We start from the raw sequence: 21,178 nt of genomic DNA on the forward strand, positions 1-21,178 counted from the left end.
ATTCTCCATTCAGTGAAAAATGTTTATACAATTTCTCCTTTATTGTTCGTATTACACGTTCAGCCATCGCTGCTTTTTGCTGCTAAACGTATTGTAATGATTTATATTGTGCTGCTTCATCAGTCGCTCGAATGAACTGTTGAAATATTCTGTGCCCTGATCAGTTTGAAGATTTTTCGGTCGTCTGTCCGTTAGTATTTTTGCAAATGCTTTTGCCACCTCGGTCCCCGTCTTAGATTTTAATGGTTCCGCCCATAAATACTTTGAGAAACAATCAATCACAACCAGTATGTATTTATAGTTTCTATTGTATTTGGCATACTTGTCCAATATTCCAAGATCCGATTGCCACAAATCATCCAATCCTTTAACAACGGTTTGTCTTCTTGGAAAATTTATACGCATCGGCCGGTGTAGTTCATTTACCAGGTCAATTTTATCGTTGTGGTGTTTGCGATTGTTGTAGTTTTTGTTGTTGTTGCTGCTACCATGTCGAGTCTGTTTAGCCATCTGTCAACTGAAGGGTTTCACTCGCACTTTACTGATTATCTGATTGTGTCGCTGGATCTAATCGGTTCATGAGCCATGATATCCATTCTACAGTTTTATCCAATCTCTCTTTTATAACAATTATTTCGTATTCATGATCCTCAAACCTTTTATCTACATATTCCTTGTTTACTGCGTCGAGAAGGTTCGTGGTTGCCAAGACATTACACAATTTTCGACTTTTACAATCAATATTTCCGTCTCGAGTAAACTCAAAGGGTAGTAAGACGGGTTTGCAATTTTTATGATCCTTATTGCTGAACTCTTTGCGTGAGGACTGTCCGAACTTGTTCAGCCCCATTCTTACACTGATTAAAATGCATTAAATTTTTTAATTTATTATTCCACTCTCTTTTAGTTCTTCAATGATTGAAATAATCTCATTGTCATGTGCGTTATTTCCGGCATGTTTTGACGAAACCAATAGTTTTAGACGTTGTACCAGTTCGTTTGCATCATCCCAATAAACGTATTCGATGGGTTTATTCAACGTATTACAGGGTACTCGTCGTTGTTGCCGTCGTCGTTGTTGTTGTTGTTGTTGTCGCTGTACTTCACATCCTCCTCCTCCTCCTCCTCCTCCTCCTCTACTTCCATCGCCAGTTGATGAGCCCTTGTTTGATTGTTCCATAAGCGGCTTAATCACTTTTCTGTATTTCAGCGTATTCGTGCCTCTTATAGAGCCATTAGGTGCATAATTTCTTCGATGTACATTAGTACACTTTAAAATTTCTAAATACGCTTTTGTATCGTGTCTTGTAAAAAAAACGGGACTTTTTTTAAACAGCAACTCGTAAATGCCTTTTCGTCCGTCGTACGTTCGACCTCCAATTGTAAAACGATCCAGTTCGGTATCGAAATTAATTTCAGAATTTCCAATCAACCATCGCTCCGTTTCTACATCGTACTTTACACCGTACGTTTTATCGACCTCCCTATTTTTAGAGTCATTTAAATACAGGTCCAAGTATGAACGAGTCAAAGGAGTGTAGACGATAGTCGACATGTCGTTTGTGCTGTCATATGAACCATCACTGTTACTGTTCTTGGACAAAGTTGCTTGTTCCGGATCGTAAAAAATTTCATCTTCAGATTCTAACTGTTTGGAAACGTCATCGTCGTCATCGTCGTCGATTTTCTTCAATTGTGGTGGGTCGCTGTACAACTTTTGCTGTGTTGTTGCTGGTGTGGTCTGTTTTGTAGAATTTTTAAATTTGGCCGTCAATTCAGTTAATGGTTTGGTGATTGGGGTAAATAGTTCACCCAACACTGCTTCACTATCCAATTTGTCTTGTTTAAGTAACTGGTATTTTTTTCGTATGTTGCGGGATAATTCATCGATTTTACGCATAACCTGAGTATTGTTTGACGACATTGTCACGACTGTTTCCGTTGTATGTTAAACTTACACTTTTATATATTGATCAAATCCTTTTCGGAAGCGTCCATTGTCCAGAGGAAAATCTTTAATAATCACTAAACAACCATAATTTTCCCTCCAACAGTCGCAGCACAATTCCTTGAATCGTTCGTACGCCATGTCGGGAGACACATGTTCGTTGTACACATACTTTAAATTTTTCTCGTCCTGTCGAAATAGTACAATTACATTGCTGTTGTCGCGAATGAGTTGCTTGGATACACTGGTGTATGTTTGTGCTACAAACATGGCATCGATATTCTTGTGTCTACACATGGAGTAATACTCGCGAATTTTATTCTGTTTTTCACATATAACATCGTCAAATATAAATACCGAATTGCATTTAGCTTCCGACGGTTCAATCAACTCATCCTTGTTACTAAACTGAAAATATTCTATTCCTTTGACACGATTTAAAACGGATTCGAGCAGTTTGTACTTTGGCTGATACAGAGTTTTTGAATATACGTAAATATTTTCAAAACGTACTCCGTTCGGATCATAAATTAAAGCCAGTAATGCATTTGTTTTTCCACAATTTGAAGGTCCAATAAACAGAGCTCTGAATGAGTTGGGTAACAATTCACCATGCCTTCTGTTTTTTACACCAGTTGCTGCTTCGTCATCAAGATAATCTAGATTTTCAATGGGTAACTTTTGACGTTGTTGTATGTACTGCATGATTGGTTTGTCTTACACTGAAGCAGTTTAAAATTTTGACTAGGTATATAAGTATTTTACAAAGGAATAAAACAAAAGATAAATTTACAGCAAAAAAAAAATTTATTGTTATTTCTTGAGCAACTCTCTTATAATGCCTAACATTTCAATTGTACATATCATAAGTTTATCGAAACTCTCTGGTTTACATAAAAATTGTAGACAGTGTGATGGATTTATTGCCTCTGAAGAATCGGACATCGAAGATAAGGACGGTGATGATGCGGTAATGTGTGAAGACAACTCAGCGTCTAAACCCATCAGTTGATTGCTTTCGTACACTGCACGGAATATGTAAAAACATTCACAAGTATCGGGTCCCTCGACAGTCGTTGGATTAGCCCAAATACATGATTGTGTACCAGAAGATTCGGTGTAAATCTCGCGCACATTAACAACCTTCTCAATTTTATTTTTATACAGTTCAAGTCTATTGATTTTTTCCCGATCTATACACGTTTGAATAAATTCTTCAATTTTTTCTAAGGTGTACTTGATGATCGGTGACAGCGACGGCGCCGATGATGACGACGACGACGAAGAGCTCGGTACCGATGACATTTCGAAACTAAACGTTAAATATAGACGGTTAATTAATTTATAGAAATTCATTACAAATACGGAAATATGAAAATATAATTTAGGTGTAGGGTTTATATGTTACGACTCTGTGTCGATCCGCTAATGATAAACTGCTCTGTCCCTATTTAGGATTGTTTATAATCATTAGGCAAACATTAAAATAGTTTTCTCACAAAATATTTTTCCCACCCAACATGTGGTTGCAATCTTATCAACCACAACAGGTTGAAGGGTGTTTACTGTGTCGAACCGCTAATGATAAACTGCTCCGCCCTATTTAGGATTGTTTATAATCATTAGGCAAACATTAAAATAGTTTTCTCACAAAATATTTTTGTCACCCAACATGTGGTTGCAATCTTATCAACCACAACAGGTTGAAGGATGTTTACTGTGTCGAACCAATAATGATAAACTGCTCTACCCTACTTAGGATTGTTTATAATCATTAGGCAAACATTAAAATAGTTTTCTCTCAAAATATTTTTGCCACCCCACATGTGGTTGCAATCTTATCAACCACAACAGGTTGAAGGGTGTTTACTGTGTCGAACCAATAATGATAAACTGCTCTGCCCTATTTAGGATTGTTTATAATCATTAGGCAAACATTAAAATAGTTTTCTCTCAAAATATTTTTGCCACCCAACATGTGGTTGCAATCTTATCAACCACAACAGTTTGAAGGATGTTTACGACCCGGTGTCGAATCGATAATGATAAACTGCTGTCATTTTTAGGATTTTTTTTATTATGATATTTTTACTACTCGTACACACAATTAATTTTACAATACATTTCTTGGTGTAATTATTCTAACTACAGGTTTATATTTTAAATTTCTAAATCTAAACGGATTTTCGAAAACATCCCGCCAGCAATTCATTGCAACAATACTTTCACATTCCTTGTTCTTGTTGATGTTGCTGTTGTTGTTGTTGTTGTCCACCGGTACGTCGACGTCGACAGACTTGCTGGATTCCATGTGTTTGCTACTGTTGTGGACGTTGTGGTGTTTACACAATGAAATATTTTCTCGTTCTATTCACATTGTGATGCCGATATCCAACTTATATTTAAGTCACAGTGCGTACAATTTCACTTAGCGGTAGATACTCCAAAACACAATCGTGCACGATTACGCAATATGCCTTTGTTTTCTGGGGAAATGCGACCCTCGATTCAATTTCCAATTTAACATCTATAGTACCCAATTTCAGTGCTGTATTTCTTTTGGAGCAATCAATAACAAATATGGTATTATCCTTAAACGTTGAATAATCGAGTAGAGGTTGCTTTGCTTGGGATGCATCATGTTTGAAATTGTTAAAAAACTGAGTATAGTTGTAATGTGATTCGGTATAACTGTGTTTGGCAAAATTCAAACCCTGTCGTTCAGCTGGATAATATTCACCGTTCAACACGACCCGTACTTCCGAGGCGTGCATATTATCAAAGACGGTCGTATCAACCGAATCATTTTCTCTTTTGTCCGATTGAAAAGCAACAATTACAAATCGTGGACTCTCCACAGCTGTACATGTTTTCACACCCCAAATTTCCTTCGTTGATCCAGTTGTTAATTGTGGCAGTTCATGATATTCCCATCTTCTGAATGGTAAAAGTATAGGTTTATCATTTTTTATCGAATCCAACAATTTTATTTTCAGCATGTCATTTGGAACAACAATGGGTGCTTTTAGACAAATGTTGGTCATTTTGATGATACCTGAGGTGGGTGCTGTATCTTTCAAGGATTTACACACAATAGCATCTAGATCGCTTCGAGCTCTTACCAGTCTTAAGGTGTCTTTACCAAATTGAGCTAGTTTATAGTCGATAAATAGACCAAACAGATGATGCAGTGGTATTCTTAAAACAAACGTTGACTTGTTCTTGGTCGTAACTAGATTGTGGGTAACACCATCCTGCCGTACTCAAAATATTGCTATCCATTTGATTGTAACAAAGATATCCTCTAATTGTGGAGACGATTCCCGGTGTACGAACAGAGTCCACTTCTTTTCCGTTTAGTTCGTAAGTGATATTGTCAAACATAAATGCACCAGCATTGTTGACCAGTGAAACTTCACCTTCACCACCATCTCTTCTCAGCTCCCCTTCAATCACAATTGCCACCTCGTGCATCAGTACCCAGGAATCCCTCTGGTTTATGGAGATTTCAATAACGTCATTATTATTGAACGATTTTATGTATGGGTAATAGGTGCGAGTTTCCATTTTTTGAATTGTTTCGTCGTACCGTGGTTTGCGGTAGACCTCGAACACCTGATTGTACGACGACATTGTAACCCATTGATTGTAAAAATAATACGTTGTCTAGAGTCAAACGTTGCTTCGGCCTGCGCTTCTGCTTCTGCTTCTGTTTCTTCTTTTGCTGTTGATAATTAAGCTGATTCACACACGATAACGGTTTTTCATATACTGATGGATTTGTACTGTTGTTGTCCGAATTATAGTAATCGAAAGTCAAACCCATTTTACGTGAGCTTTTTCAATTCCAATCGGATAATAATTTCCTCCCCTCGGAAATTAACAGGTTCAAAATTTTGATCCAAAATCTGCAGTGAAATGTTTGAAATTTGATTTCTGTTCACTACGGGGAGATAGATAATATGTCTTGGTATTTCGTCAATCGCGTAGCCAGGGTTGCTGTCCAATGCAAATTCGTAGATGGTGTGTGTCGGTCTGTCCTTGAAAAACGCACCCGTGGTAATGTTACAGTCGATATGTAATGTTTTCACCTTTACTAAAAGTCAGATTCGTAAAGTGTTGTATATTTCGCACTTGAGGGTGTTATGGTTAGGTTTTATCGATAAAATCTTTCCTTCCGCTAACTCATCTTCAATGGAATCTTGAATAATTCTCTTTCGTAAATATTTTTCAATATCACTTATTTCATATGCACCCTCAGGGATTTCTATATATCCGATACGATTGGCTATGTTCCGGTAGTTAAACGTATTACAATTTGAATCAATATTCGGAATACTGTTGTACGAATGAAATCCAATTAAGGCGAGCCCGTACTGTACTTCGGGATCCAACTGAATAGGATTTACAAAATCGATATTTAATATGTGGCTGGTACTTGTAAGAGTAAATATATATGACATTGCTCTCACAACGTTTCAAATAAGACTGAGTAATAGTTTAGCTCACTGCTTATTTAACACAAAATAATAGAAAACGCAACAACAATAATAACAACAACAACAGCAATTGTGGATGTGTGTGTGCGTGTGTGTGTGTGTGTGTGTGTGTCATCAAATAAAACTCAATTAAAATTAATGATTTTTCTTTATTATTATTATAGTATGACAAAGTATTCATTGTTTTATATTGTATAAAAATTTCAAGCAGTAACGACCACAGGATGACTCATTAAACTTCTGCTCAGGGTGTACATTGTAATAAATTTGACAATTTTTTCCCATGTATCGAATTATCTCCAACGGTGGTCGTAAATCCCCAAAACTATCATAATACTTGACTTGATTTCCTTTCTTTGCGTAACAAACCCAGTGAGTTCCGTAATTTGTTGAATCGTCCAGGTTCACGACGGCACTTTCGTTTTTCTTAGGATACAAAGGTAGAGCGTCACGCATAAAAACACCTCTAAAATAGGGTATTTTCAATTGTTTGGCAAATTTGATTATTTCATGATCGTAGAGTGCTCGTGCGGGCACTTTTATCGGTAGTTTCTTGGAATTTTTTCCAAGAACAAACCGTACCCTTTTGGGTTTTTTCGTAAGTACAATCCACTACCCTTTTTTCCTATTTGCTCCATGCGTTGATTGTGTCGTTTCTGTTCATCTAGATTCTTCTTTGCATTTTTCGCGTCGACTATTGTTTTTGCCACACCGGCAGCACCACCCATTAATGCTCCAAGACTTGATAAACCAGCGAGAATTGGCAGTAATGGCAGAATTCCTCCTTGTTTCGAACTAAACGGAATTGTTCTAGGTATCTTCACGTTTTTTCGACCCCCAATTCGTTTAGTGTTGACTTTGGCTATTTTTATTGTCGCTGCAGCGATTTTTCGTAGTGACTTGCTACCTGGTTTTATGTCGACCGATTTTAAAATCTTTTTATCGATTTTGTCGACAATGTCTTTCTTGAATGAAATTTTTGATTGGTGTTGTGTACGATGACCCATTCCGAGCTTTCTTTTTATCTTCATTCCCGTTGTTACAAGCCACGCGGCTGCTTTTTCACCCAAATTAGCGTTCTTGGATTTTACACGGTTCCACGTCTCGTTTTTCAAAACAAAGTCTGCCTTGTGTCTATCCTGCAGCGATTTATTTTCCTCGTAGGCAATGTCGTGTCGTTTACAGGCTTTGTCCAACTCGTTGATACCTGTATCACCTCTCGCTAGTCGTTTTTTCAATTTTGTACCAGGACCACAGTACTGATAAAATGGTAGATGTAATTCAAACGGTAAGTTGTCAATAACAGAGTTTAATAAACCATTACCGCGATACTCAATGACCAACATTGAAATGAAATGTCAGCACTCTGTACATCATATTTATCACCGATGTTTTCAAACAGTGTGGTAATTGAAAAAACATTCAAATTTATTTGTAACGTATATTTTTAATATTAATTTTTTTTTTCTCAATACACCAAATAGATAAAAGGAAACCACCACCACCTAATGAAGTGAAAAAATCACCACCCTAGAAGAAACGCCCCCACATTCGAAATGTAATGGTAGGGATGGTGGTGGTACAGGGTCTTATATTTAGAGTCTTCCGCACAGATTTTCATATTCTTACATCAACCATCAGTTTATTAACACTGTTGACTGTTATTTGAAAGAATAGCTCTGTTGATCATCCTCACGAATATTTTTGTTCGTATTTTTTATTTTATTTTTAGACTTCTACTTCACCTTTTTATTCTGCTATCATGGGTAAGTTGTTTTTATTTATTTTTTATTTATTTATTTATTTGTGTTTATTACAGAAAACAACGCATTCCACTTTGTGAATGATAATGATGATAATAATCTTGAATCTTCAGACATCATTTTCTACGTTATAGATGAACTTGGCTTGACACCAAACAATGGTAAATTGATTTATAAATATATATGTATACAAATTATTTATATATTTATTAATTTATTTATATTTTTTTTCCAAAAGATGAATCCCCTGTTGTAGATAATGACGATGAGTCCTACAACATGAGTTTACACATAATAGATGAGATTGAATCGCAAGAACAACAACAACAACAACAACAACAACAACAACAACAACAACAACAACAACAACAACAACAACAACAACAACAACAACCACAACAACAACAAGCATTTCAAGTTGTAGACGATGTTGAACAATCGACTGGCCGTTTTAACCTAATCCAGCGAGCTGTTTCCTTTAAAATTAACCCCGTTCCGGAGAACATTCATCCCGTGAATTGGATACGCAACGGAATAACCTCAATTGTTCAACATTCATTGGAGGGACTCAATCCGGAGGATCGCGTCGGGTTTTCGTTTTCTGGTAGTGAACTTGTTCGCGGTGAAGCCTGGGCACGCTTCAAACCAAGGCATTCAGTGTCCGCTGATGAGGTGCTCGATTTGGTGCAATCAGTATACCAATCTAATTCGGCTGGTGTGAACACTGAAACTTTTCAGATAAAAGTGACGGTTATTAAGATGCCGGTGGGTATGGGGCGTGCCCAGAAAACAAAATATAATAGTTTCGAAGAAGAATGTGCTGCAAGAAGAGGTATTATTGTTATAAAAAATTCAGATAACTTTTGCCTGCCACGGGCACTTGTAGTGTTAATCGCGAAACTGACTAGTGATCCACAATTCGTACAGGTTCGCCGGGACATTGGACAACTACAAGGCATACGAGCTATGGAACTGTGCCAGAGAGCGGGTGTTGATATTCCCGCAGAGGGTGCCGGGATTCAGGAGTTGCAAGCATTCCAAAGGGTTTTATCCGAATACAGAATTACAGTGTTCAAGTACGGTGCCGGTGGACGAGAGGTGATTTTTAAAGGACAAAGTGAAGGACCAACCCTTAATTTACTACTCCACAAAGAACATTACAACGCGATTGTATCGTTAACCTCTGCATTTTCCTGCAATTACTACTGTGAAGAATGTAATCTCCCATTCAATACACGCGTCAACCATCGTTGCAGTGGGATTTGTCCGTGCTGTCGTGAATCACCACGGTGCGAGGATGAGGAGAAAATAGAGTGTGTGGATTGTCATCGTCACTTCAGGAGCCGGTTGGAATGTTTGGAAAATCATCTACGGATTAAGAAGACATCCAACGTGTGTGCTGACTTGCGATTGTGTCAAAGGTGCTTTAAAACTGTCGATGGAAAACGTAGGCATGAATGTGGTGAAATTTTTTGTAAGATCTGTAAAAAACACCATCAGATAAATCAACAGTGTTATATTCAGCCAAACACAAAGGAACCCTGCCTTACTGATTTATTATTCATTTTACGATTTGGAAACACGACAGGACACCATTCAGACCGACGGCAGTGCAGTGCATGAAACCACATTGTGTGTGTTTAAATTGTGTTGTTCCAACTGTTTAGATACGGAAGTGGAATTTTGTGAAAAATGCGGCGTAAGGACCCACGTAATTATCAACAACCCTATTGAAAATTTTATGAACTTTGTGCTGAATCAAAGGAAAATTTTCAAAAGAGTGACTGTGATTGCACATAACGGTCAAGCATTCGACCATCAGTTCATCCTGAACTATATTCTCACCAAAACAGACATCAAGCCAAACTTAATTATGCGGGGGACAAAAATTATTTTGGCTGAGGTGGGAAATGTGCGATTTTTGGACTCGCTAAATTATTTTCCAATGGCTCTGGCAAAGCTACCTAAAGCTTTCGGCCTTGCTGGAAACTTTAAGAAGGGTTATTTTCCACACTTGTTTAATACCCTGGAAAATCAGCAATACGTGGGTCCTTTACCATCTGCTGAATTTTACGGTCCGAATCAAATGAAGCCCGAGGACCGACATACGTTTTTAAACTGGCATCAAGAGCATCAGAATGATGTTTTTAATTTCCAGGAGGAAATCGTCGCATATTGCAAGTCGGACGTGGAAATACTAATGAGAGCCTGTCTTTCATTTAGGTCGATGCTTCTTAACGAGTGTAAGGTTTGTCCATTCACCGAAGCAACAACAATAGCATCAGCGTGTAATAAGGTGTTTGCACGAAACTATCTGGAAGCCGATACAATCGCCGTTATTCCCCGTGGTGGTTACCGATTGGCTGATAATCAATCGGTTATCGCTTTACAATGGTTGTTGTGGGAGGAGAACGTACGAGGAATCACCATACACCACGCCGGTACAGGTCGAGAACACCTAGTAGGAGGAGGACTCAAAGTTGACGGTTTTAACGAGGAGCAGCGTCAGGTATTCGAGTTTCACGGTTGTTACTTCCATGGATGCACCAGCTGTTTCAAATTTCACCGAGACACATCGATTGGAGGAGGTAAAATGGATACCATGCGAAATCGTTACGAGGCCACCCCATTAAAACGACTCGACTTCGCAACCTGGGATTTGAAGTCATCGAAATGTGGGAATGTAACTTCCGCGCATTATTAAAACAGAGTTGTGAAGTGCGTGATTTTGTCGAAAACCATCCCGTGTTGGCAACATCACCATTGAATCCTCGTGACGGTTTTTATGGAGGCCGAACCGGAAACACTGTTACATACTACAAATGTAACGAGGGTGAGCGCATCAAATACATCGATGTATGTTCGTTGTACCCTTTTGTGTGCAAGTACGGCCGATTTCCTCTAGGACACCCCACAATTTATGTAGGATCTGCAGCCCGGGACATTGATTTATCCACCGTAGATGGCATGGTGAAATGTAAAATTTTACCACCCGCGCAGTTGTACCACCCCGTTCTCCCTGTCAGGATGAAGGGAAAGTTAATGTTCGCCCTTTGCAACAGCTGTGGTGAAAGTTCACAGCAGCGTGAGTGTTGCCATACGGAGGAAGAACGATTGTTCACAGGGACATGGGTAATTGCAGAAGTCCTGAAAGCATTGGAAAAAGGCTACAGGATTGTGGAAGTGTTTGAAGTGTGGACATACGAAACGCGTCAATACAACCATGCGGCGAGTCAGCCGGGTTTATTCACAGAAATGATGAATAAATTCATCAAAATTAAACAGGAAGCCTCCGGCTGGCCCGCGGATTGCATAAACGATGTGGTGAAACAACAACAATATCTGGTGGATTTTGAAGAAGCTGAAAAAGTGAAGCTAACACCGGAACGCGTCGAAAATAACCCTCGCCAAATTAATGTTGAATTCGTTCTGGGGAAAGTTTGGACAACGTGAAAACCAACCACAAACAACCATCGTCAACGATCCTCAGGAATGCTTTGATCTCCTTGCGCATCCGTCGAAGAATGTCAACAGTATAACTCCTGTGAATGAACAAACTGTTGTAATCAACTGGGAGTACGCCGACGAGGCTGTGGAATCTCTGCTTACTGTGAATGTGGTAATTGCAGCTTTTGTTACAGCACAGGCCCGTTTGAAGTTGTACGAATATCTAGAGATGTTGGATACACGTGTTTTATACTACGACACCGATTCCGTTATCTATGTGTCAAGCAACCATTTTCCAGATCCTCCGACTGGAAAATTCATTGGGGACATGACCGATGAGCTGGAGGTATACGGTATCGGTTCCTACATCACGGAATTTGTTTCGGGCGGGCCGAAAAATTACGCATACTCGGTGTGGTCAACGACGAAGCAGTGTATCGAACATGTTTGTAAGGTGAAAGGGATCGCCTTAACATACAGTGCTTCTCAGTTGATTAATTTTGAGAAAATTAAACAAATGGTTCTAGAAAAAACAGATCCCATTCGTTTGACGTCGATGAACTTTGTGCGGACAAAAGATCATCGTGTAGTAACCAAAGAGGAGACAAAGACATACAGAACGAATTCAACAAAGAGACTCTTCATAGATGACAACAGTTCTCGGCCGTTCGGATACAAGGTCCCTAGGAACTAATTAAGTGGAAATTAAAAATTAATATAATAATATAAAAAAAAGGTAACTTTGAATTATTAATATTATATAGATATATATGGTACATACAATTTGTCTATTTTGTTTTTGATATATTCAACGCGTACAACCGGGTGAGAAACGGACTTGTACACTCAGCCTACATCACAGCCACCACAACTACACTTATGAGCCTCAGTCAAATAATCAGTCACAAAAAAGGTGTATCACTACAAAAATTACCATTGAATAATTAATATTGTATATGTATGTTTTCTGTTTAGAAACACGGTATTTGCACCAATCAACGACTGGGATTCGAAAGCAACAACGAAAGAAAGAACTTTTTCACCTCTTTTTCATGTATCGAAATAACAAAATGTATAATAAATTGTAATATAAATGTACAATAATAAATTGTAATATAAATGTACAATAATAATAATAAATTTTTAACTTATTGATATGTTTTTGTTTTTAATATGTAATAAATCATAATTATAAATTAATTGCATTTTCATTCACTCTTGCGTCTTCCTACGTTTTTGGCCTGAGGTGGCCCACGACTCATACACTCGTGACGTCACTTCTACGCTTTTGGTCTGAAGTGGCCCACGAAAGGTGCGCATATCATACACTCGTGACGTCACACCTACGCTTTTGGTCTGAGGTGGCCCACGACAAGGGTGGCGCTTGCCCACATACCGACAAAGGCTATAAACCATCACAAACAGATGAGTGGCGCGTGCCCACATGCCGACAAAGGCTACAAACCGCCCCAAACAGAGGGGTGGCGCGTGCTCACTTGCCGACAAAGGCCAGCAACCACCCAAACAGATGGGCGGCACGTGCCGACAGGGTCGTGACGTCACTCCTACGCTGTTCGTCTCAAGTGGCCCACTGGCGCCGGAGGGGAGGGGGGAGTCGTGACGTCACACCTACGCTGACTGTCTCAAGTGGCCCATATTCTACTATAAATATATATCAATATTTTTCATAAAATCAAGTAGACCAAAAAGTTTTCTTTATTTGTTTACCACAAAACTCTAATCACTTCAAACTTTTATTTCATAAGAAACACATCTCTCTGAAGTTGCTCCTACGCTTCAATTCAAAATTAATAGTTAAATATTCTCTCTTTATTAATGAGGTTCTTTCTCATTGAAAATGGTAATTAGAAGAAATACTTATGTACAGTAGTGCTAGAAATGAAACCGATCGTACCCAACTGTTATTTTTAGGGAATAGTTTTGACTAAATTCATTATTTATATTTACAGGAATTCCCAACTAAACACAGAATAACGCTCCATAAAATAACACATTAATTTGTTTTCAGAATAAATTATGATTTTTTTTATTGGAGCAAAGAAGGGGAAATCTACAAGACGTAGTGCCGGACTTTACCGACTAAAAACCCTTCTCCGGGCACCGATCCGAAGATCATGGCCTAAGAGTAGTTAACCATAAAGGTTTAGGAAAATAGAAGGGAAAATTAAAGAGGTACGTAACAATCGCTACATAGTAAAGAAAAGATGTCCCAAAGAGACGCAGAAATCTAGACAGCCAAGAGACAAGGTCTCTTGTATCTGTCGGATTCACAGGGTTGGATATCATGCAAGCATGGAATCTCCGGATTAGAGTGTTGAAAGATAGATCTCCGGAGATTGAGGGCATGCTATTTTCTCTGAGGCTATGAAATATGAAAAAATATGCAAGAAATCCGAAAAAAGTACAAGAAAAAATAACAATAACAGAGACAACAGCATTACCAAGAAACCGTCTTCAAAAGTTCTATCAAAAAGGCTGAGGACTGGAATGTTCCCGTTGGAGTTTCACATATCTGTCTGTATATAAAGCAGTTACTTTCATTTTATGGAAAGATTTCCACAGTATGGGCATACGTTTCAACTCATCTAACATCTGAGAATTAAGCACGTTTTTAGTAATTATAATATTAAAATTGTGCCGTAGTAGTTTTTGCTTATATTTTAATCTATAATTTATGACGGAAAATGTGTTTCCTAAATAATTATATTGTGTATATCTGTATATTTTTCCACTGAATAATTGGAGGTTGAAAAAATCGGCAACGTGTCGAAACTATTTTATAACACCAAACTAATATTAAAATATCGACATAAGTTAAACAAAGTAGTTTTATTTGTAAAGTTATGTTATATTTAAATATTTGGGAATCTCATTTATGGTCATCCACTGTAGGTTGAAATACAAGGATGAGATTGATTCGAAACAGTTCTACCATCAAAAATATTATAACAAATTGAAAAATCATCACGATATTCCTTTGCTCTGTCAATTTGCTGAGACCGTGGATTAAAACGAATTATAAGAAACGATATAACTGAATCACAATTTGGTGTTATATCAATACAATGTAAGAATCAAATCAAATTTGCTTGAGAGAAGACAACTTTTTTCTAAATTACATACTTTTGACATATGCCATAAAGAAACGTAATTTGACATGTTATTTTATTTTTTGACAAACAATTCGTTGCTATTGATACTTGAAAGTTTGCAAAATGTCACTCAATCACACACCCACTCGTTTTATTTTGTAATTACAAATTAATTAAAATTTTATTTATGTGTATATACATCAGGCTAGTTATCTTGTTTTCAATTCTTTTCCTCACCTTATAATAGTTGAAACTTCTCTTAGCAGCAATCTATTCTAATGTAAATATAAAGATAACAAAGTTAACAAAAACAATTTCTTTTCACATATTAATTACTTGTAGAAAATAAATGTCAAAGAGGGATCTGCAACTAATTTGATTTCAGTGACTTTCAGGGCTAGTAATCTAAACCTTCAGACGGTAAGTTGCTATTTTTGTAACTGTTTAAATATTTCAACTTTTTAAAAATTTAAGAATTTTTCTGCTTCACCTTTAGTTATCACCCTCAAACAACACTAATATACCAATCTTTCCATATTTGATAATTTTATGTCGCAAATTATTTAGATTCTTCATGTCTGGATGACAAGTTCAAATAATGTTAACACAATTTATAAACCGAATCATGAAAACTCTTTCACAATTTTCTGGGGAAATAAAGATTTGCAATCTTTGTTGGGTTGAAATTTATAATTAATAGATTTATCTGTTGCAGCTTTGTTAAAACTTTCATCTCTACTTTAGTGCATATATATTTTTAGTGTTTCCATATTTTCTTGGGAGTAGGCATGTTTTGACAAAACACTGACAACATCATCGAGAACTAAAGTTGTAGTATTTTCGTTCTGCTTATTCGGTTATCATATAATCGCGATACCGATCATGGAAAGAAGTTATTATATACAATCAAACATCGCGGAGCCTTGTATCCTATTAAGCAGTATTCTTCTAAAATATCTGTAATAAGGTATATCATAATTGAAATGAAAGTTTATGCTCTTATAGACATTCAAGAAGTGAGACACAATTTACTTGCTTTACCTGTATGCTCCATACTAGCTTCAAAAATATGTTAAAATCGTGGTAGTAACTCTCCATATGCGTTGGGATGTAGATGGAGTTCTTAAGATACTTTATTTAAATTTGCAATCTGTAAAAAGTAATAATTTTTGAGGGTATTGCAAAAATGATCTTCAAAAATTGATTGAATAAATCATATTGTAGAAGAGAATGAAAAACACAGTGACCAAAGATTTTTTTGTAAGAAGGAAAATAACGGAGCGATTTTTAATTAGGAATGTCTCAATATGATTATACGGCGTTGTAGTGCGTTTATTCAGTCAACCAAAGGGGCGGTATATATAACACGATATTTTACACTAAAAAGTCTCTGTACTCTGTAATATTGTATAACTTTGGTTAACTTTTGATATATATACAAATCGGGATTCTTTTTTACAGTTTCAAAGACATTTTAGTGTCGTATATATATTATATTATATTATATCGTATGTCCTAACTTTATTTGAGTGAACTTTAAATATGATATGATATGGTAATATTTTGATCCAGCAAAATTAAAGCCCACGGGAAATTTTCATGTGGCTTGATTTCCGAGAATTTCATAATTAATTAACACTATTTGAAATCAGAGCTCTAAAATAGATATATTTCGTTATTAGTGTAATTGTTACAATATTCCGCCTTGATTAACTGCAATAAATTATGTATCTAAGGGAATCCAAATTTAAAAAACAATAGAACACTTGTTGTAACCTAGCATCTGTTATTTACAACTGTTCCCAAAACTTAATTTAAAATATTAACAATTTCAACATTCAAGAGATGCTGCGAAACTTTAGAACAGTAGGTGTCTCACCATACAAAAAATCAACAACTACATACACGCCATTAATTTATTTCAGATGTAATTCATGAGGAATAACACATAATTTCTAATGAAAGTCAAATTTGATGATTAACATCAGTGAATCAAATTTAAATGGAAAATGTGTGTGGTTCAAATTAATGGTTAAGACTTGAATAATACTATATGGAATAAATAATGAAATTATTTATTAACAATTTCTTAAAACGAGAGAATAAGTTTTTGAGAACTCTGGTTCTGTACGTGTGTTTTGACAACTAACTGTCAACTGATTTTGGAGTTATTTCATTTTGCTTGTTGGCCGATTTTATAATGGCCTTACCAAGTATACAAAGTTGTTATTCTAAATTGTCGAGATATTCTGAACACAGGATACTATAATAATAATCGAGGAGCTATTTTCCTGTCACAGTTAACTGTGTGGCATACTGCTGATATAATTTAATTTACAATGCGAAAAAATATCTTATTCTTGAAAATAAAGCTTACGCTATAACAGAGTCAAGAATTGAGACGCAATTTACTTAGAAAATCATTTATTTAGAATACCGATCAGACATGTAGTAGATGTTAAGATTCTGCATATAGCATATAGGTAAACCAAGTAAATTGTGTGTCACCTCTTGAATGTTTATCTTTCTTTTCAGTTATGTTTTACCTTATTGCACGGTAAAGTAGATTTTTTAGAAAAATACTACTTAAAATGATCCCAGGTTCCTATAATCGCGATTATAAGATTAGCAACTAAGCAGAATGAAAATACCCCAACATGCCCAAGTTGTCTAATTTGTCAGCAAATTGTCAAAACGTGTGTAGTGGTTACGAGCTCTCAAGAAAACGTGGAGACACTTAAAATATATATGCACTAAAGTAGATGAAAATTTCATCAAAATTACAAATGATAGAGTTATTAATTATAAATTTCATTTCAACAAAGATTGCAAATTTTTACACAGAAAATTGTGATTTGATTTTGTTTATAAATTTGTAACGGGTTACCGATGATAATTCAGTTGGTATAACCAAAGTCTTTTTGAAAGACTCGTTACAACAGGTTAAAGGGAGCGATTTAATTTTACACAAAATATTTATGAGGTTAGACTATACAATTCTTACTCCATAATTAATTTCAATATCACTAACCTTTGTTTTTGTTGAACAGATCTTCTTCAACTAAGGTGATGTATTACACTCAATACTCACACCTTTCACCAAACCGAAATATTAGATAATTTCTACTCACTGTTTTATTGTTCTTTAATTTCTAGTTCGGAATTAATTAAAACTCAATTTTAATTAACCTAACTATATTAACAAAATAAATATAAGAAAAACAAAAACAAATAAATATAAATAGAAAAAAATTGAATAATTTAAATTTACTTAAATTCTTGGCAAAAAGGTTGAACTTTGACAAACAGTAAGTAAAAACAACTAAAAGAACTTCGATCTCGACACTTGAAAAATTCGGGTAAAAATCTACCGAAATAAATGAATCCCAGAGTTTTATAAACTCGGATTCTAGGAAGGGGTGAAGTAGGTGGTGACTTAAGACCCTTAAGAATCTGAATGTCTCCAACAACGATCCTACTTCAACCAATCAGATGAACTAAACAAATGTTCCTTTTCTCAACATTGTTGCCAAATTAATTTAAGAGTTTTTCTATATGAAACCCTAATCTAAATAATAATAATGTACTTGGTCTAAAAAACCTTAATGCAATTCAAAATACAATACAATTCATTGTTTCAATAATATTACAATTCTGATGTTATTTGCATAAGGAAAAACCATTGTACTTACAAACATTTTCAATCTTTTTTAAAAATCAATTCATTAACTTAAATAAGACAAAATAAAAGAACAAAGTTACAATTCTCTAAAATTTCCTGTTGGGGTAAATTATTACATTTTCCTTTAATTAATTTAATTTAATTACTGAATAAGTTCTACATAGAAATATCACTATTTAAACTTCGAACCCACTGTGCGACCACACCCTGACACTAGATAAGGGTTCGAAAAGAACACATGTGTTAAAAAAAATCAACGAACGTTTAGATTAAGATAAGTAATTTTTAAAATAAATTTTGTATTTTACGACTATTTTACGATTACCAAATGTAAGATTAATTTTAAGAAAACCTATAAAAATATGAAAAAATTCGTGAGAATCTAAACAAAGTGGTGGTCTAAAAATTCTCCCACGAAGTCATTTATTAACGGTTTTCTAGCTCTGTTACATTACTCCCCCTTTTAGAGAAAAGCAATTCTTTAAGTGACAACGTTAATGAATTGGTTTTATCAAAACAATAATCAAACTCGACATCTAAACCTAAACATCATTACATACATCTCAATACAATTCAAAACATTATAATTTCAATTACATGACCTAAGAACACATAACATTGACCAACAAAATATCATTCAAAATCTAGACAGCTAGGATTTATTTCGTTAGTTGATGGTCCTTGGTGAATCGTTCCTCTTAAGGTCCTGGTAGCTGATTCTGGTTGTTGCTCCTCATTATTGCTGATGTTTGTGCAATAATAATTATACAAAGAAATCCTTTCCTCTTCCAATGCTCTGGTTATCATTTTTCTGTAGACTCGTTCAGTCGTTGACCCGGTACTTGGCCCCTGGTGATTGGTTCCTGGACATCCGCTTCTTCGCCCTTCGTTTCTCATCCTTAATCATAGGCTCCTTGGTCCTTGATCATTCGTCCTCAACGATACTCTTGGATAAGTAGTTGGTAACCACTTATATTGCAGGCTTCAAATTACAAAATGTGGTGTAGCAGCAACCACAAGTCGTAAACAACTTCTTGGAAATAAAGAAATCTAAATATTCCTTTTCTTCTGTCTGCCTGGGACCCTCATGAAATAACTGTCCAGAGAAATTTCTTCTTTTTCCTCTCGTGGTATCAAGATTTGTAAACTTCGTTTATCGTATTCATCGTGTTGTTGTGTCTAATTGGAAGTCCTCTTGAAAAATCCTTGAGATCCTGGATCATTGATGTTGATAGATCCGTCATCTCGACACTGATGATTTTTTCAACATTTAAGAAAAACTTGGCAAAATAACTAAAACAGATAATAGTTAATATTGTTCTACGAACACATATTTTAAAATCCTTGGAGTTTATTATCGAATTTTTACAAATTCTTCTTTCAATTCATTTCTTCTTTCAATTGCACATGTACATTTTTTACATTGTTGTGATCTTGTAAGCGTTTCCGTATTCCACATTTCAATCCACTTTGATTGAAAAATACCCATGACTCACTTCCTCTTTGAAGTAGTCCGGAATACATATTTACTATACCTCGTCTCATTTCGACTCTAACTTCAGCAATTTCTCCAAAACATCATATCTTTCCACATATTTCCACATATTTCGTAAATCCGGTGCTCTGCGTAGGCTGCTATTCGACTTCCTTTAAGTCCTTTTCATTATACCTCAACCCAACTTACTAATGGGTACCTGTAAACTCTACAACTTTTCCTGCTACTTTGTCTACTTTCATTTCATCAATTCATGAGTAACCACTTTTACTCTCACACTTGCACCACATGTGTACATCTACACATACAACTACACCTACGCTAAAAAACTCAGTTGTGCCACGTGATGGATCACCGTAGTACGACGACTACACAAATACAAAGAGTTGCATATCAACCTCTCACCAAAACATCAATTCCGTATTGTGACTGCCAGGACACGTCACCCACTGCAAAACAAAGAAGTCACATCATAGTATTAAGGAATTTGCGCATAATTACGTTAATACTAAACATTAAAACCTTGAAATTTGCAAAAATAAACTACATCTTCAGATAATCTCACCACATTCGGGTGCTTGGAGCTAAAACCAAACGTACAGGAATCAAGATTGATCAGATCTTTACCAACATGAGAATATAGAAGAAAATTACTAATGCAAAACCTGTTGTTGTTAGATTCTTTTGGGCTATTGTAAATCCATTTTATTTAACTGAGCGACAATTCAGAAGACCATCTAATGTGAAAAGATTTTGACTTGTCTTATCACCGCCAAGCAATGAGGGCACGCCATTACCTGAACAGATCGTCTTCCGGTAATCCACAATGAACTGTGATTCATCGGCGTAACCGGAACGTAAACCTGCAGATTGTTTTATGTACTTTGTAAACCAAATACAACCTATAACCCTTCGTTTCGACTCATCATTTTTCTTTCAACAACTCAAAATTCTTAAAGACACTTATTTTCACTTTTTTTACTAAAAATTTCATTTTCCTTTATGTTTAAGTTTACTTTCTCGTCTATTTTTCTTTAAGAAATAACAATTTTTCGATGTATGAGTTGTACTGTTGCACATTTTACAATTACTAAAACGACAATTAAGTCTATAATGACCTTTTTGACCACACGTATAACAAAATTGATTCTTTAACTTGCTTTTAATTTTTCGATCATTACTCGCCTTTACTTTTAAAATATGAACTTTACCATTATCTCGAACTCTATCA

At 35.8% G+C, this 21,178-nt stretch overlaps 1 protein-coding gene and 1 long non-coding RNA gene across 2 annotated transcripts; one reads left to right on the forward strand and one right to left on the reverse strand.

The window, feature by feature from the left end:
* The first annotated feature begins 10,155 nt into the window (after nucleotides 1-10,155).
* Nucleotides 10,156-13,278, forward strand: LOC126264380 (uncharacterized). The gene is made up of 4 exons (XM_049962106.1): nucleotides 10,156-10,719; nucleotides 10,920-11,648; nucleotides 11,701-12,102; nucleotides 13,135-13,278. Exons 1-4 carry the CDS (start codon nucleotides 10,156-10,158, stop codon nucleotides 13,276-13,278), a joined length of 1,839 nt encoding a protein of 612 aa, XP_049818063.1.
* Nucleotides 13,279-19,019: 5,741 nt separating this feature from the next.
* Nucleotides 19,020-20,411, reverse strand: LOC126264212 (uncharacterized). Its single transcript, XR_007546971.1, has 2 exons — nucleotides 19,988-20,411; nucleotides 19,020-19,745 (listed from the first exon to the last, which is right to left on the reverse strand). It is a non-coding gene; the product is annotated as an uncharacterized LOC126264212 (long non-coding RNA).
* Between the last annotated feature and the right edge of the window lie 767 nt (nucleotides 20,412-21,178).

Source organism: Aethina tumida, chromosome 1 (genome assembly GCF_024364675.1).
Source record: "Aethina tumida isolate Nest 87 chromosome 1, icAetTumi1.1, whole genome shotgun sequence".
Lineage (NCBI taxonomy): Eukaryota > Metazoa > Arthropoda > Insecta > Coleoptera > Nitidulidae > Aethina > Aethina tumida.

Bases quoted from the DNA above. Each gene is read 5' to 3' on its own strand.
- LOC126264380 (XM_049962106.1), top strand. From the start codon at position 10,156: ATGGCTCTGGCAAAGCTACCTAAAGCTTTCGGCCTTGCTGGAAACTTT. The intron at 10,720-10,919 runs GTATTCGAGTTT...TTATTAAAACAG, and splicing joins TTAACGAGGAGCAGCGTCAG to AGTTGTGAAGTGCGTGATTT. The intron at 12,103-13,134 runs GTTTGTAAGGTG...CGCCCCAAACAG, and splicing joins CGAAGCAGTGTATCGAACAT to AGGGGTGGCGCGTGCTCACT.